The sequence below is a fragment of the Salmo salar genome, chromosome 12, assembly GCF_965601325.2.
Source record: "Salmo salar chromosome 12, fSalSal1, whole genome shotgun sequence".
Lineage (NCBI taxonomy): Eukaryota > Metazoa > Chordata > Actinopteri > Salmoniformes > Salmonidae > Salmo > Salmo salar.
The window spans coordinates 30,365,392-30,380,681 of record NC_138302.1 but is presented as its reverse complement, the minus strand read 5'-3'; the positions used below and the strand labels follow the sequence as shown (position 1 = coordinate 30,380,681).

At 43.8% G+C, this 15,290-nt stretch overlaps 1 protein-coding gene across 2 annotated transcripts in view; it reads right to left on the bottom strand.

Annotated features, from left to right (window-relative positions):
• Positions 1 to 15,290, bottom strand: part of LOC106564672 (ubiquitin carboxyl-terminal hydrolase 43) — a 112,394-nt gene that overhangs the window by 24,997 nt on the left and 72,107 nt on the right. For both annotated transcript variants that reach the window (XM_014130888.3, XM_014130889.3), the window contains exons 7-8: positions 6,269 to 6,431; positions 1,884 to 1,995 (exon numbers count right to left, since the gene is read on the bottom strand). In XM_014130888.3, coding sequence (XP_013986363.1) covers positions 1,884 to 1,995; positions 6,269 to 6,431 — 275 coding nt within the window. The remainder of the gene's footprint in view (positions 1 to 1,883; positions 1,996 to 6,268; positions 6,432 to 15,290) is intronic.

Genomic DNA, 15,290 nt, shown 5'->3' with positions numbered 1-15,290 from the left:
TATTGACTGTATGTTTGTTTATTCCATGTGTAACTCTGTGTTGTTGTTTGTGTCGCACTGCTTTGCTTTATCTTGGCCAGGTCGCAGTTGTAAATGTTCTCAACTAGCCTGCCTGGTTAAATAAAGGTGAAATAAAAAATGTTCCAGGATTCTTCTGATTGCATTGAGGAGTACACCACATCAGTCACTGGCTTCATCAATCAGTGCATCGAGGACGTCGTCCCCAGTGACTGTACGTACATACCCCAACCAGAAGCCATGGATTACAGGCAACATTCGCACTGAGCTAAAGGGTAGAGCTGCCGCTTTCAAGGTGCGGGACTCTAACCCGGAAGCTTATAAGAAATCCTGCTATGCCCTCCGACGAACCATCAAACAGGCAAAGCGCCAATACAGGAATAAGATTGAATCATACTACACCGGCTCCGACACTCGTCGGATGTGGCAGGGCTTGCAAACTATTACAGACTACAAAGGGAAGCACAGCAGCGAACTGCCCAGTGACACGAGCCAACCAGACGAGCTAAATCACTTCTATGCTCGCTTAGAGGCAAGCAACACTGAGGCATGCATGAGAGCATCAGCTGTTCCGGACAACTGTGTGATCACGCTCTCCGTAGCCGACGTGAGTAAGACCTTTAAACAGGTCAACATTCACAAGGCCGCGGGGCCAGACGGATTACCAGGACGTGTGCTCCGGGCATGTGCTGACCAACTGGCAGGTGTCTTCACTGACATTTTCAAAATGTTCCTGATTGAGTCTGTAATACCAACATGTTTCAAGCAGACCACCATAGTCCCTGTGCCCAAGAACACTAAGGCAACCTGCCTAAATGACTACAGACCCGAAGCACTCACATCCGTAGCCATGAAGTGCTTTGAAAGGCTGGTAATGGCTCACATCAACACCATTATCCCAGAAACCCTAGACCCACTCCAATTGTCATACCGCCCAAAACAGATCCACAGATGATGCAATCTCTATTGCACTCTACACTGCCCTTTCCCACCTGGACAAAAGGAACACCTACGTGAGAATTCTATTAATTGACTACAGCTCAGCATTCAACACCATAGTGCCCTCAAAGCTCATCACTAATCTAAGGATCCTGGGACTAAACACCTCCCTCTGCAACTGGATCCTGGACTTCCTGACGGGCCGCCAGGGTTGTGGGTTCGATTCCCACGGGGGACCAGTACGGAGAAGAAATTTATGAAATGTATGCATTCACTACTGTAAGTCGCTCTGGATAAGAGCGTCTGCTAAATGACTAAAATGTAAAATGTACTACCTCAATTAGCTTGACTAACCGGTGCCCCCGCACATTGGCTACCTGGACTATCTGCATTGTGTCCTGCCACCCGCCAACCCCTCTTTTACGCTACTGCTAATCTCTGTTTATCATATATGCATAGTCACTTTAACCATATCTACATGTACATACTACCTCAATTAGCCTGACTAACCAGTGCCTGTATATAGCCTTGCTAATGTATATAGCCTAACTACTGTTATTTTTCACTGTCTTTTTACTATTGTTTATTTAATTTCTTTACTTATCTATTGTTCACCTAATACCTATTTTTTTACTTACTTACGTGTGTGTGTGTGTGTGTGTGTGTGTGTGTGTGTGTGTGTGTGTGTGTGTGTGTGTGTGCGTGCGTACTCCCGGATGTGTGTGTGTGTGTATATGAGAGACTCACTAGATCATTAGGATCTCCACCACTCTCCATTAAGTGCATATTGGTAGGCTGAATGTTATTTGTGGTGGTAATAGCACTAGGTTGTTCAGGTGGAATGTACTACTGTTTCAGGTAGTAAACAGTCGGAACCAGTAGTAGTAAATGAATGGTAGTGACCAGTGGTGCCAGTGTTAACTGACCTGAGCCTGTGATCCGTTCAGCATCAGGTAATAGAGCTTGCTGAGGATACTCTGCTGGAGCTGGTCCCAGGACAGGGTACGCTCCTCTCTCATGAGGAAGGGAGGGCCAAACCTGGAGGGGGGTGAAGGAGAGGGAGAGAAGGAGGGGGGGAGAGAGAGAGAGAGAGGGAGGGAGAGAGTGAGAGAGAGAAGGATAGATAGAGGGAGAAGGATGGAGGGAGAAGAATGGAGGGAGAAGGAGATGGAGGAGAGAGAGAGGGAGAATGAGAGGGATGGAGGAGAGGGCCAGAGAGGAGTGAAGGAGAGGAAGATGGAGTAGGGGAGAGGGAGAGAGAAGAAAGAAGAGGTAAAGAGATGAGCGAGAGGGAGGAAGAGAGGGAGACAGATGGGGAGAAAAAATACAATGTTATTCTGCAGTTGTTTGAGAGAGGCAAACATATGGTTGGATTTGCATAAAGTAAAGTACATTACAACCCTGTGGCCTTTTGAATGTGAAACGTAGTTAAGCAGGTCTCTCAACTCAACATGTATTTAATGATTACAGGACTACAAGTGACAAGAAAGCCAGTATTTTCAATGCGGCATTGTAAGCATATTTCAGGTATGAGAACATTTTGGCTGAGAATGTCGTTTTTTAAATGATAGATTTCCAAAAGCATTGTGTGGATTTGAGAGAGAACTAGTCAGTGATCCCAATGAGAAAACCCAAAAGAAAGTATTTCCATTCAATGAATTGAACATATTTCCCATCTACTGCTTAGACTGGTTCTCTCATAAAACCGGAGGAGGCTGTTTTGAGACGTCAGTGTGTGTGTGTGTGTGTGTGTGTCTGTGTGAAACATAGTCTGTCCTTGCCACCAGTGCCACCCCATCCCTCAAACCGGTTTATTAGAGTGAGCAGGTAAGCCATTGTTTACTGTTATGGGAATTGTTTCTCCTTTAGTCTTTCCCAAGGCTCAAACTCTACCCCAAAGACATCTATGATCATCATCCATTCAAACGTTCTATTAGACACAAGGTGAGCCCAGGGTGAATATCCTCAACTTTGGAAGTATGCTTGGGGTCATTGTCCATTTGGAAGACCCATTTGTGACCAAGCTTTAACTTCCTGACTGATGTCTTGAGATGTTGCTTCAATATGGCCACAAAGTTTTCCATCCTCATGATGCCATCTATTTTGTGAAGTGCACCAGTCCCTCCTGCAGCAAAGCACCCCCACAACATGATGCTGCCACCCCCGTGCTTCACGGTTGGGATGGTGTTCCTCGGCTTGCAAGCCTCCCCCTTTTTCCTCCAAACATAATGATGGTCATTATGGCCAAACAGTTATATTTTTGTTTCATCAGACCTCATCAGATATTGCTCCAAAAAGTACGATCTTTGTCCCCATGTGCAGTTGCAAACCGTAGTCTGGCTTTTTTATGGCGGTTTTGGAGCAGTGGCTTCTTCCTTGCTGAGCGGCCTTTCAGGTTATGTCGATATAGGACTCGTTTTACAGTGGATATAGATACTTTTGTACCTGTTTCCTACAGCATCTTCACAAGGTCCTTTGCTGCTGTTCTGGGATTGATTTGCACTTTTCGCAATCAAAGTACGTTCATCTCTAGGAGACAGAACGCGTCTCCTTCCTGAGAGGTATGACGGTTGCGTGGTCCCATGGTGTTTATACTTGCGTACAATTGTTTGTACATGTGAACGTGGTACCTTCAGGCGTTTGGAAATTGCTCCCAAGGATGAACCAGACTTGTGGAGATCTACAATTTTTTTTCTGAGGTCTTGGCTGATTTCTTTTGATTTTCCCATGATGTCAAGCAAAGAGGCACTGAGTTTGAAGGTAGGCCTTCAAATACATCCACAGGTACACCTCCAATTGACTCAAATTATGCCAATTAGCCTATCAGAAGCTTCTAAAGCCATGACATTTTCTGGAATTTTCAAAGCTGTTTAAAGGCACAGTCAACTTAGTGTATGTAAACTTCTGACCCACTGGAATTGTGATACAGTGAATTATAAGTGAAATAATCTGTCTGTAAACAATTGTTGGAAAAATTACTTGTGTCATGCACAAAGTAGATGTCCTAACTGACTTGCCAAAACTATAGTTTGTTAACAAGAAATGTGTGGTGTGGTTGAAATTACGAGTTTTAATGACTCCAACCTAAGTGAATGTAAACTTCCGACTTCAACTGTAACTACTCAATGGGCTGGTTACCTGGACACATTACTGGAGAATCTCTATTGCATTTTAGTCCAGGACTGAGCTTAATCTGTGTCTGTGAAACTGGCCCAATATCAGCCGTTAACACCATTATGTGGTTATGATCTGTAGGCTTTTCCTCTGTTGTAAAGACAGTTAGGGGGGAAAGAGAGAGAGAAGGTTTCTGTCAAACAGGCAGCAATCTGAGCCAACCACAGTTGACATGTGCCAGTCAGGGGGCATAAACAGACCGCCTGTCTCCCCATGGGGTGAAACAGAGACACACGCCGCTGAGATGGGGCCTCCACAGGTACTCAAATATCCTCCTGACATTAACAAGCTGACCATGGGAATATCCTTCCTCTGTTTCCCCGTACACACACACGTATGTGCACAAATGAGCAGGCTCCTCCACACACTCAAGAGGAGTGTGTGGAGGAGGGAGCAGACAGACAGTATATGACAGCATACAAAACTCAAAATGACTTTTGGATTGACAGGCATGGGCCAATAGTGGGCAGATGGCTGGAGTGAGTATTACCTCTCTCTCTCTCTCTCTCTCTCTCTCTCTCTCTCTCTCTCTCTTTCTCTCAATTCAAATTAAGGGCTTTATTGGCATAGGAAACACATGTTAACATTGCCAAAGCAAGTGAAATAGATAATAAACAAAAGTGAAATAAACAATAAAAATGAACAGTAAACATTACACTCCCAGAAGTTCCAAAATAATAAAGACATTTCAAATGTCATATTATGTCTATATACAGTGTTGTAATGATGTGCAAATAGTTAAAATACAAAAGTGAAAATAAATAAACATAAATATGGGCTGAATTTACAATGGTGTTTGTTCTTCACTGGTTGCCCTTTTCTTGTGGCAACAGGTCACAAATCTTGCTGCTTTGATGGCACACTGTGGTATTTCACCCAGTAGATATGGGAGTTTATCAAAATCGGGTTTGTTTTTAAATTCTTTGTGGATCTGTGTAATCTGAGGGAAATATGTGTCTCTAATATGGTCATAACATTTGGCAGGAGGGTAGGAAGTGCAGCTCAGTTTCCACCTCACCTCATTTTGTGGGCAGTGTGCACATACAGTAGCAGGTTTTCTCTTGAGAGCCAGGTCTGCCTATGGCGGCCTTTCTCAATTGCAAGGCTATGGTCACTGAGTCTGTACAGAGTCAAAGTTTTCCTTAAGTTTGGGTCAGTCACAGTGGTCAGGTATTCTGTCACTGTGTACTCTCTGTTTAGGGCCAAATAGAACTCTAATTTGCACTGTTTTTTTGTTAATTCTTTCTAATGTGTAAAGTAATTATCTTTTTGTTTTCTCATGATTTGGTTGGGTCTAATTGTGTTGCGGTCCTGAGGCTCTGTGGGGTGTGTTTGTGTTTGTGAACAGAGCCCCAGGACCAGCTTGCTTAGGGGACTCTTCTCCAGGTTCATCTCTCTGTAGGTTTAGATTTTGATCATTAGCGGGTATTGGCCTAATTCTGCTCTGCGTGTGTTATTTGGTGTTTTACGTTGTAAAGGGGGATATTTTAGCAGAATTCTGCATGCAGTCTCTCTCTCTCTCTCACTCTCTCTCTCTCTCTCTCTCTCTCTCATTGACATTGAATAATTCAAAGCGGTTTACTGGGATTTACAGTATTTGGTTTCTCTCAGGAGCGATGCTCCCTTTGATTCTCAGTAGGAAAAAATACATGTTTTAAAAGATGTAAAACAATTATGACATATATCAGCCCAATTTTTATATTTTGCCCAGGTATTGGCAAAAAAGTTGATCTGATTGGTCAAAATACCAATTAGTGGAAAAAGATCCGAATTGTTCTGCCTGTGTAAACGCAACCTGTGTAATGTGAACTGGAAAATGGAACTTGGAGCACGTCCCCTTGGGCCCAGTGGGTACTCATTACAGCTGGAACTAGTAAAGAGAGAGCAGAGCTTTTGCCCTTATAAAATACACTCTGTTCAAACTGTTGGTGCATATCGTTCATCAGAACTCCTCTGTTCACCCATGAGATACTGTTTCGCTATAAACTAAAAAGGCTTGATTGATTCACACCTAATACCTCATATTTTCAAAATGGCCTCCCTCCATCCCACCCAATCAAGATTCCGACCCAATCAACCAATCCAGACTCCCTCCCACCCACCCACACAGCCACCCAATCAACCAAACCTGACTCACCTGACAGCCTGCTGGCCAGAGCCTGCCGTGTTGCAGATTACGAGGAGGACCTTGGTGGAACCACCGTGGTTCAGAAACTCTGAGGACAGAGTGGTCGATGGGGGTAACCTTTGACCATCTGGCCCTGAAGTGTACGGCGAGGATGGGAGGCTGTGGTGGTAGCCTGAGAGAGGAGAGAGAGGTTAAAGGTTAGACACGGGTCAAGAGAGAGGTCAAAGTTGAGCTCAGACACAAGGTCGTACACATAACGGGGATAGCTTGTGCCAGAGTGTGCTCAAGAGGGGTTCTATGAGGTCTCAATGACTCAAAATGACACCACCCACAACTGTGAAAACAAACCGTATTAAGTGAAAATCATTATACAATGGAGCAACGATTTTGATTTACCCAAAGGGTGGCATTGTAAAATTGACATCTGTTACGACATGTACACATTGATTAACCGTAGGTAATAGCTACAGGGGGAGTGTGTAGGAGGTGGAATCTCTGTCTCCCAGGCAATGTAAACATTGTAAATGTTTACATTTTCTGAGGATTTAATTAAACACACTTGTTCAACGCCGCCGAACAATTAATCACTGTCGCTGTTGAAATGTGTCACACACACACATACACATGTACTCACACACACAGCGGTGCATGTACTGAGAAACTCTAATCATTCAGGAGCACAGGAAGTGTACTGTAACATCGTATCATGTCAACTCAGATATCGAAGCTGCCAGAGAAAAGGCCACCACTTGAGTATCAACGGATGTACAGTTGATGTCGGAAGTTTACATACACCTTAGCCAAATTCATTTAAATTCAGTTTTTCACAATTCCTGACATTTAATCCTAGTAAAAATTCCCTGTCTTAGGTCAGTTAGGATCACCACTTTATTTTAAGAATGTGAAATATCAGAATAATAGTAGAGAGAATGATTTATTTCAGCTTTTATTCCTTTCATCACATTCTCAGTGGGTCAGAAGTTTACATATACTCAATTGGTATTTGGTAGCATTGCCTTTAAATTGTTGGGTCAAACGTTTTGGGTAGCCTTCCACAAGCGTCCCACAATAAGTTGGGTGAATTTTGGCCCATTGCTCCTGACAGAGCTGGTGTAACTGAGTCAGGTTTGTAGGCCTCCTTGCACGCACACGCCTTTTCAGTTCTGCCCACAAATTGTCTATAGGATTGAGGTCAGGGCTTTGTGATGGCCACTCCAATACCTTGACTTTGTTGTCCTTAAGCCATTTTGCCACAACTTTGGAAGTATGCTTGGGGTCATTGTCCATTTGGAAGACCCATTTGTGACCAAGCTTTAACTTCCTGACTGATGTCTTGAGATGTTGCTTCAATATATCCACAAAATTTTCCATCCTCATGATGCCACCTATTTTGTGAAGTGCACCAGTCCCTCCTGCAGCAAAGCACCCCCACAACATGATGCTGCCACCCCCGTGCTTCACGGTTGGGATGGTGTTCCTCGGCTTGCAAGCCTCCCCCTTTTTCCTCCAAACATAACAATGGTCATTATGGCCAAACAGTTCTATTTTTGTTTCATCAGACCTCATCAGACATTGCTCCAAAAAGTACGATCTTTGTCCCCATGTGCAGTTGCAAACTGTAGTCTGTTTTTTTATGGCGGTTTTGGAGAAGTGGATTCTTCCTTGCTGAGCGGCCTTTCAGGTTATGTCGATATAGGACTCGTTTTACTGTGGATATAGATACTTTTGTACCTGTTTTTTACAGCATCTTCACAAGGTCCTTTGCTGTTGTTCTGGGATTGATTTGCACTTTTCGCAATCAAAGTACGTTCATCTCTAGGAGACAGAACGCGTCTCCTTACTGAGCGTTATGACGGCTGCGTGGTCCCATGGTGTTTATACTTGCGTACAATTGTTTGTACATATGAACATGGTACCTTCAGGCGTTTGGAAATTGCTCCCAAGGATGAACCAGACTTGTGGAGGTCTACAATTTATTTTCTGAGGTCTTGGCTGATTTCTTTTTATTTTCCCATGATGTCAAGCAAAGAGGCACTGAGTTTGAAGGTAGGCCTTCAAATACATCCACAGGTACACCTCCAATTTACTCAAATTATGCCAATTAGCCTATCAGAAGCTTCTAAAGCCATGACATTTTCTGGAATTTTCCAAGCTGTTTAAAGGCACAGTCCACTTAGTGTATGTAAACTTCTGACCCACTGGAATTGTGATACAGTGAATTATAAGTGAAATAATCTGTCTGTAAACAATTGTTGGAAAAATGACTTGTGTCATGCACAAAGTAGATGTCCTAACCGACTTGCCAAAACGATAGTTTGTTAACAAGAAATTTGTGGGTGTGGTTGAAAAACGAGTTTTAATGACCCCAACCTAAGTGTATGTAAACTTCCAACTAAAATTGTATTCACCAGTGCATGGCCTTTGGTGAGTAAGACTAAATGAATGAATAATCAAGTATTCCATTTTACAAGATAAATTGAAATAGCTTTTGGCTTAGTTGATTCCTCTCAACCATCGGATAGTAAATCATGTGGAGGCTGTTTTGGCACCCTGTGTCATTCCCGTCTGCCCTTTTGACTGCTGCCTAACCATTCTCTCTCTCGCTCTCTCTCACCCCCCCATCTCTGACATTGAATTCCCCACTGGGAAGATAAAAGGCACTGAAAGGCCAAAGACAGTTTCATTTCAATCCACACAGAAAGGCTAGCCTGTTACCACGACTATAAGGAGCATAAGCAAATAACTAAATACCAAGGACACAAAAGCGTACTTCTCCCACTAGACAATACAAGTATGCTATTTTAAACATATACAAAACCTACACTTCTATGTCCTGAAATTACTCAGGAAAGCAGTGCTCTGTTGGGATAGCTGAGTCGGTGAGGAGTGCGGGTCGGTCTGTCTGTCTGGCTGCTGTATCTTCCAGACCGGGTCTGAGGGGAGAACCCCATGCCAGACTCTCATTCTCACACCCTCTCCCTCATTCCTTCTATCTCAGCCAGCCAGGAGAGAGGGATATATAGAGGGAGAGAGAGACAAGGAGGAGCGAGTGGGAGAGCAGTGCTAGTAGAAGGGGAGCGTCGCTGCAGTGTCTCTTCAGGGACTGAGCTGTTTAATTACAATTGTCTCACTCTCACATCTCCCTCCCTACTTCTGTCTCTCTATTGCTCTCTTTCCCCCCCTCTCTTTTTAGACCTACTATTTCACTAGAATTTTTTCATACAGACACACACACTACAATTCTCTCTCTCTCTTTAGCTATTCCATTGATGCTTTGGGGCTTACCTACTCCAATATTCCATTGATGCTTTGGTTCTTACCTAATTATCTTCATTATCTTCATTTTTTGTTAGAATAACATCAAATTGATCAGAAATACAGTGTAGACATTGTTAATGTTGTAAATGACTATTGTAGCTGGAAACAGCTGATTTTTAATGGAATAGCTACATAAGCGTACAGAGGCCCATTATCAACAACCATCACTCCTGTGTTCCAATGTCACATTGTGTTAGCTTATCCAAGTTTATCATTTTAAAAGGCTAATTGATCATTAGAAACCCCTTTTGCAATTATGTTAGCACAGCTGAAAACTGTTGTTCTGATTAAAGAAGCAATAAAACTGGCCTTCTTTAGACTAGTTGAGTATCTGGAGCATCAGCATTTGTGGGTTCGATTACAGGCTCAAAATGACCAGAAACAAAGCACTTTCTTCTGAAACTCGTCAGTCTATTCTTGTTCTGAGAAATTAAGGCTATTCCTTGTGAGAAATTGCCAAGAAACTGAAGATCTTGCACAACGCTGTGTACTACTCCCTTCACAGAACAGCGAAAACTGGCTCTAATCAGAATAGAAAGAGGATGGGAGGCCCCGGTGCACAACTGAGCAAGAGGACAAGTACATTAGAGTGTCTCGTTTGAGAAACAGATGCCTCACAAGTTCTCAACTGGCAGCTTCATTAAATAGTACCCGCAAAACACCAGTCTCAACGTCAACAGTGAAGAGGTGACTCCGGGATGCTGGGCTTTTAGGCAGAGTTGCAAAGAAAAAGCCATATCTCAGACTGGCCAATTAAAAAAATTAAAAATAAGGGCAAAAGAACACACACACTGGACAGAGGAACTCTACCTAGAAGGCCCGCATACCGGAGTCACCTCTTCACTATCGATGTTGAGACTGGTGTTTTTCTTTAATCAGCCCAACAGTTTTCAGCTGTGCTAACATAATTGCAAAAGGGTTTTCTAATGATCAATTAGCCTTTTAAAATTATAAACTTGGATTAGTTAACACAACGTGCCATTGGAACACAGGAGTGATGGTTGCTGATAATGGGCCTCTGTACACCTATGTAGATATTCCATAAAAAATCAGCCGTTTCCAGCTACAATAGTCATTTACAACATTAACAATGTCTACACGGTATTTCTGATCAATTTGATGTTATTTTTATGGACAAAACAATTGCTTTTCTTTCAAAAACAAGGACATTTCAAAGTGACCGCAAACTTTTGAACAGTAGTGTATACTGACCAAAAATATAAACACACCATGTAAAGTGTTGGTCCCATGTTTCATGACCTTAAAATTAAAGATCCAAGATATGTTCCATAAACACAAAAAGCTTATTTCTCTCAAATGTTGTGCACAAATTTGTTTACATCCCTGTTAGTGAGCATTTCTCCTTTTCCCAAATAATCCATCCACCTGACAGGTGTGGCATATCAAGAAGCTGATTAAACAGCATGCTCATTACACAGGAGCACCTTGTGCTGGGGACAATAAAAGGCCACTCTAAAATGTGCAGTTTTATCACACAACACAATGCTACAGATGTCTCAAGTTTTGAGGGAGTGTGCAATTGGCATGCTGACTGCAGGAATGTCCACCAAAGCTGTTGCCAGAGAATGTAATGTTAATTTCTCTACCATAAACCACCTCCAACGCCATTTTAGAGAATATGGCCATACCCCTACCGACCTCACACCCTACCACACCAGCCCAGGACCTCCGGATTCCTCAGCTACGGTATCGTCTGAAAACAGCCACCTGGACAGCTGATGAAACTGAGGAGTATTTCTGTCTGTAATAAATCCCTTTTGTGGGGAAAAACTCATTTTGACTGGCTAGGCCTGGCTCCCCAGTGGGTATGCCCTCCCAGGCCCACCTATGGCTGCGCCCCTGCCCAGTCATGTGAAATCCATAGATTAGGGCCTAATGAATATATTTCAATAGATTGATTTCATTATATGAACTGTAAAATCGTTTAAATTATTACATGTTTGGTCTATATTTTTGTTCAGTATAGAAGATGTAGGGATGCAGGGTGGTCGCACGAGGACATTGGAACACTGTAGCACACTGCACCAGCGCACCCGCAGCACCTGTCTCACATTCACATAGGAGGAGGGATACGTATTGTAATGAACACCAAAATAACTACGGCTCTAATCATTTTTTTTTTTTTTACAGTAACCCCCAGGGATCTACTTCTTCACCGCAGTTACTCAGGCCTACTTTTTTTGCTTCACTCCTTTAAGCTAGTTTTAATATCAGACCCTTATTTAAAACTGTGTTCCCTGAAATACCATCATGCCGGATGACGACTCGATTATCTCTGTCTGACAAGATCGTGGGAATATATGAATATTGGCTCATTGACAATGACTTGACATACTAGTCTCTTCTATGACAGGGGGATTAAAACATAATACTTTTGAGATGTCAGTAGAAAAATAAAAGTGGGTTTACAACCTATTTGTGAATATAGGTTACCGGCATAAAGCTGTCGAGCCTGCAGGCTACAGCACATACAGAGCTGCTTCAGTTTAGTCTGATCATAAAATTCCAGCTGGTTGTTGTGCCTGTGACTGCTGAATTGAATGCTCAACCTAAATCAATTATTATTGTGTAATAGTAAATATCACAAAATCCTTTTCAAATGCTTTTCTGCTCCTACAAGCTTAGCCGTCTTGGTTTGTCACCTAGACAAGTGACCCCTGTTAATTCTGTCCACACTCTGTGCTAAAAATACCCAGGGGGTAGAGGGGTCCGGCGGAGGGCGGGAGAGGGGACAAACCCTAGACATGACAGACGTCCCGACATTTCCTCTGTCTGGTTGCCATCACCACAGGTGACCAGAGGACACCTGAGTTGTCTGCTGCTTGGATAAATGACAGATGGAGGAAAACAGCAGGGAGAGAGAGAGAGAGAGAGAGAGAGAGAGAGAGAGAGAGAGAGAGAGAGAGAGAGAGAGAAAGGGGGGAGATATAGACCTGCCACACCTGCTCCCCCTCGCCGGATCCCAAACCTGCATCTCATCACCGCCACAGCAGGTCCCCCTCGCCGGATCCCAAACCTGCATCTCATCACCGCCACAGCAGGTCCCCCTCGCCGGATCCCAAACCTGCATCTCATCACCGCCACAGCAGGTCCCCCTCGCCGGATCCCAAACCTGCATCTCATCACCGCCACAGCAGGTCCCCCTCGCCGGATCCCAAACCTGCATCTCATCACCGCCACAGCAGGTCCCCCTCGCCGGATCCCAAACCTGCATCTCATCACCGCCACAGCAGGTCCCCCTCGCCGGATCCCAAACCTGCATCTCATCACCGCCACAGCATGTCCCCCTCGCCGGATCCCAAACCTGCATCTCATCACCGCCACAGCAGGTCCCCCTCGCCGGATCCCAAACCTGCATCTCATCACCGCCACAGCAGGTCCCCCTCGCCGGATCCCAAACCTGCATCTCATCACCGCCACAGCAGGTCCCCCTCGCCGGATCCCAAACCTGCATCTCATCACCGCCACAGCAGGTCCCCCTCGCCGGATCCCAAACCTGCATCTCATCACCGCCACAGCAGGTCCCCCTCGCCGGATCCCAAACCTGCATCTCATCACCGCCACAGCAGGTCCCCCTCGCCGGATCCCAAACCTGCATCTCATCACCGCCACAGCAGGTCCCCCTCGCCGGATCCCAAACCTGCATCTCATCACCGCCACAGCAGGTCCCCCTGGCCGGATCCCAAACCTGCATCTCATCAACGCCACAGCAGGTCCCCGAAGACCTCCGACCCCTATGATTGATTCCACAGTTGCCTCCCGGTATCTCGGCAACATATATCTTGATAAGTTATTTATTTGTGCCATCTATAGTGGATAAGTAAAAAAATGGAAACAGAGTCTTGGGTCTAAAATCCAGTAAATTATACGACAGACAGTCAGAGATTATAGAGGCTGTAAGATAAGCAGAGGAAGAGCTAGCTCACTGATGGAATGTTGGTATGTGGTTATGGTCAGGCTGTTGCATCCTCTGTGGGTGTATACCTAGAGTCTAAAACCACAACTACATAACTGGTATATTCACAAGGATGCGGTCTTCACTGACTTGAAACCTGTTCCCTCCCTCTTTCTAAATGGCCATCTCCCCATCCTGCCTATCTCTGATTGGCTTGTGTAAAATATGCAATGACATTACTCAGGATGTTTACTCAGAAGTAAACCATAACGATGAGGAAATCAATTAACTCATGTTTCTGAAGCAATTTTGTTGACGTAACAGTATATCACTGCCAGAGATGAAACACCACAGCCATGCTGCTAACAGCTAAAAGACTGTCTTTCAACACACTCTTCGAAAAAAGGGCTCCAAAGGGGTTTTTCAGGTGTCCCAATAGATGCGTTAAAGGAATCAATGGAACACAGACGTTTCATTGACCAGACTGGCGCACATTCAACAAATCTAATGGAACAAAGTGAATATTTGTCAAATCCGTCATGATTTATGTATTTTAACAGTCCCACAATGTGGTTACTTACATCGATTTGGATATATTTGGCTGTTTTCGCTGCATAACATGTAGAAGTTGTCCCCTTTTAGGTTTAGAAGAAGTGATTGCTTAATGCGAACTACATTTCTTAACCTGTTAGGGCTAGGGGGCAGCATTGACACGGCTGGATAAAAAACATACCCGATTTAATCTGGTTACCACTCCTACTCAGTAACTAGAATATGCATATACTTATTACATATGGATAGAAAACACCCTAAATTTTCTAAAACTGTTTGAATGGTGTCTGTGAGTATAACAGAACTCAAATGGCAGGTCAAAACCTGAGAGATTCCTTTACAGGAAGTGGCCTGTCTGACCATTTCTGGAACTTCTTTGCCATCTCTATCATTTACTAAGGATCTCTGCTCTAACGTGACACTTCCCACGTCTTCCATAGGCTCTCAGAGCCCGGGAAAAAAGAGAATGTCGTCATTCCAGCCCCAGGCTGAAACACATTATCGCCTTTCTCAAGTGGCCCATCAAGAGACACTAGCTTATGCGCGTGACCCCGACCGCCCCCGCCTTTGGGATTTTTTCCTCTGTTTGCCGAAAAGGAGATTCCCTGTCGGAATATTATCGCTTTTCTACGAGAAAAATGACGTAAAAATTGATTTTAAACAGCGGTTGACATGCTTCGACGTACGGCAATGGAATACTTTGAATTTTATTGTCAGGAATTGCGCCAAGCGCGTGACACTTCTTTACTATTTCGGATAGTGTCTGGAACGCACGAACAAAACGCCGCTATTCGGATATAACGATGGATTATTTTGGACCAAACCAACATTTGTTATTGAAGTAGCTGTCCTGGGTGTGCATTCTGACGAAGACAACAAAAGGTAATGACATTTTTATAATAGTAAATATGATTATGGTGAGTGCTAAACTTGCCGGGTGTCTAAATAGCGAGCCCGTGATGCCTGGGCTATGTACTTAGAATATTGCAAAATGTGCTTTCACCAAAAAGCTATTTTAAAATCGGACATATCGAGTGCATAGAGGAGGTCTGTATCTATAATTCTTAAAATAATTGTTATGCTTTTTGTGAACGTTTATCGTGAGTAATTTAGTAAAATGTTAGCGAATTCCCCGGAAGTTTGCGGGGGGTATGCTAGTTCTGAACGTCACATGCTAATGTAAAAAGCTGGTTTTTGATATAAATATGAACTTGATTGAACAAAACATGCATGTATTGTATAACA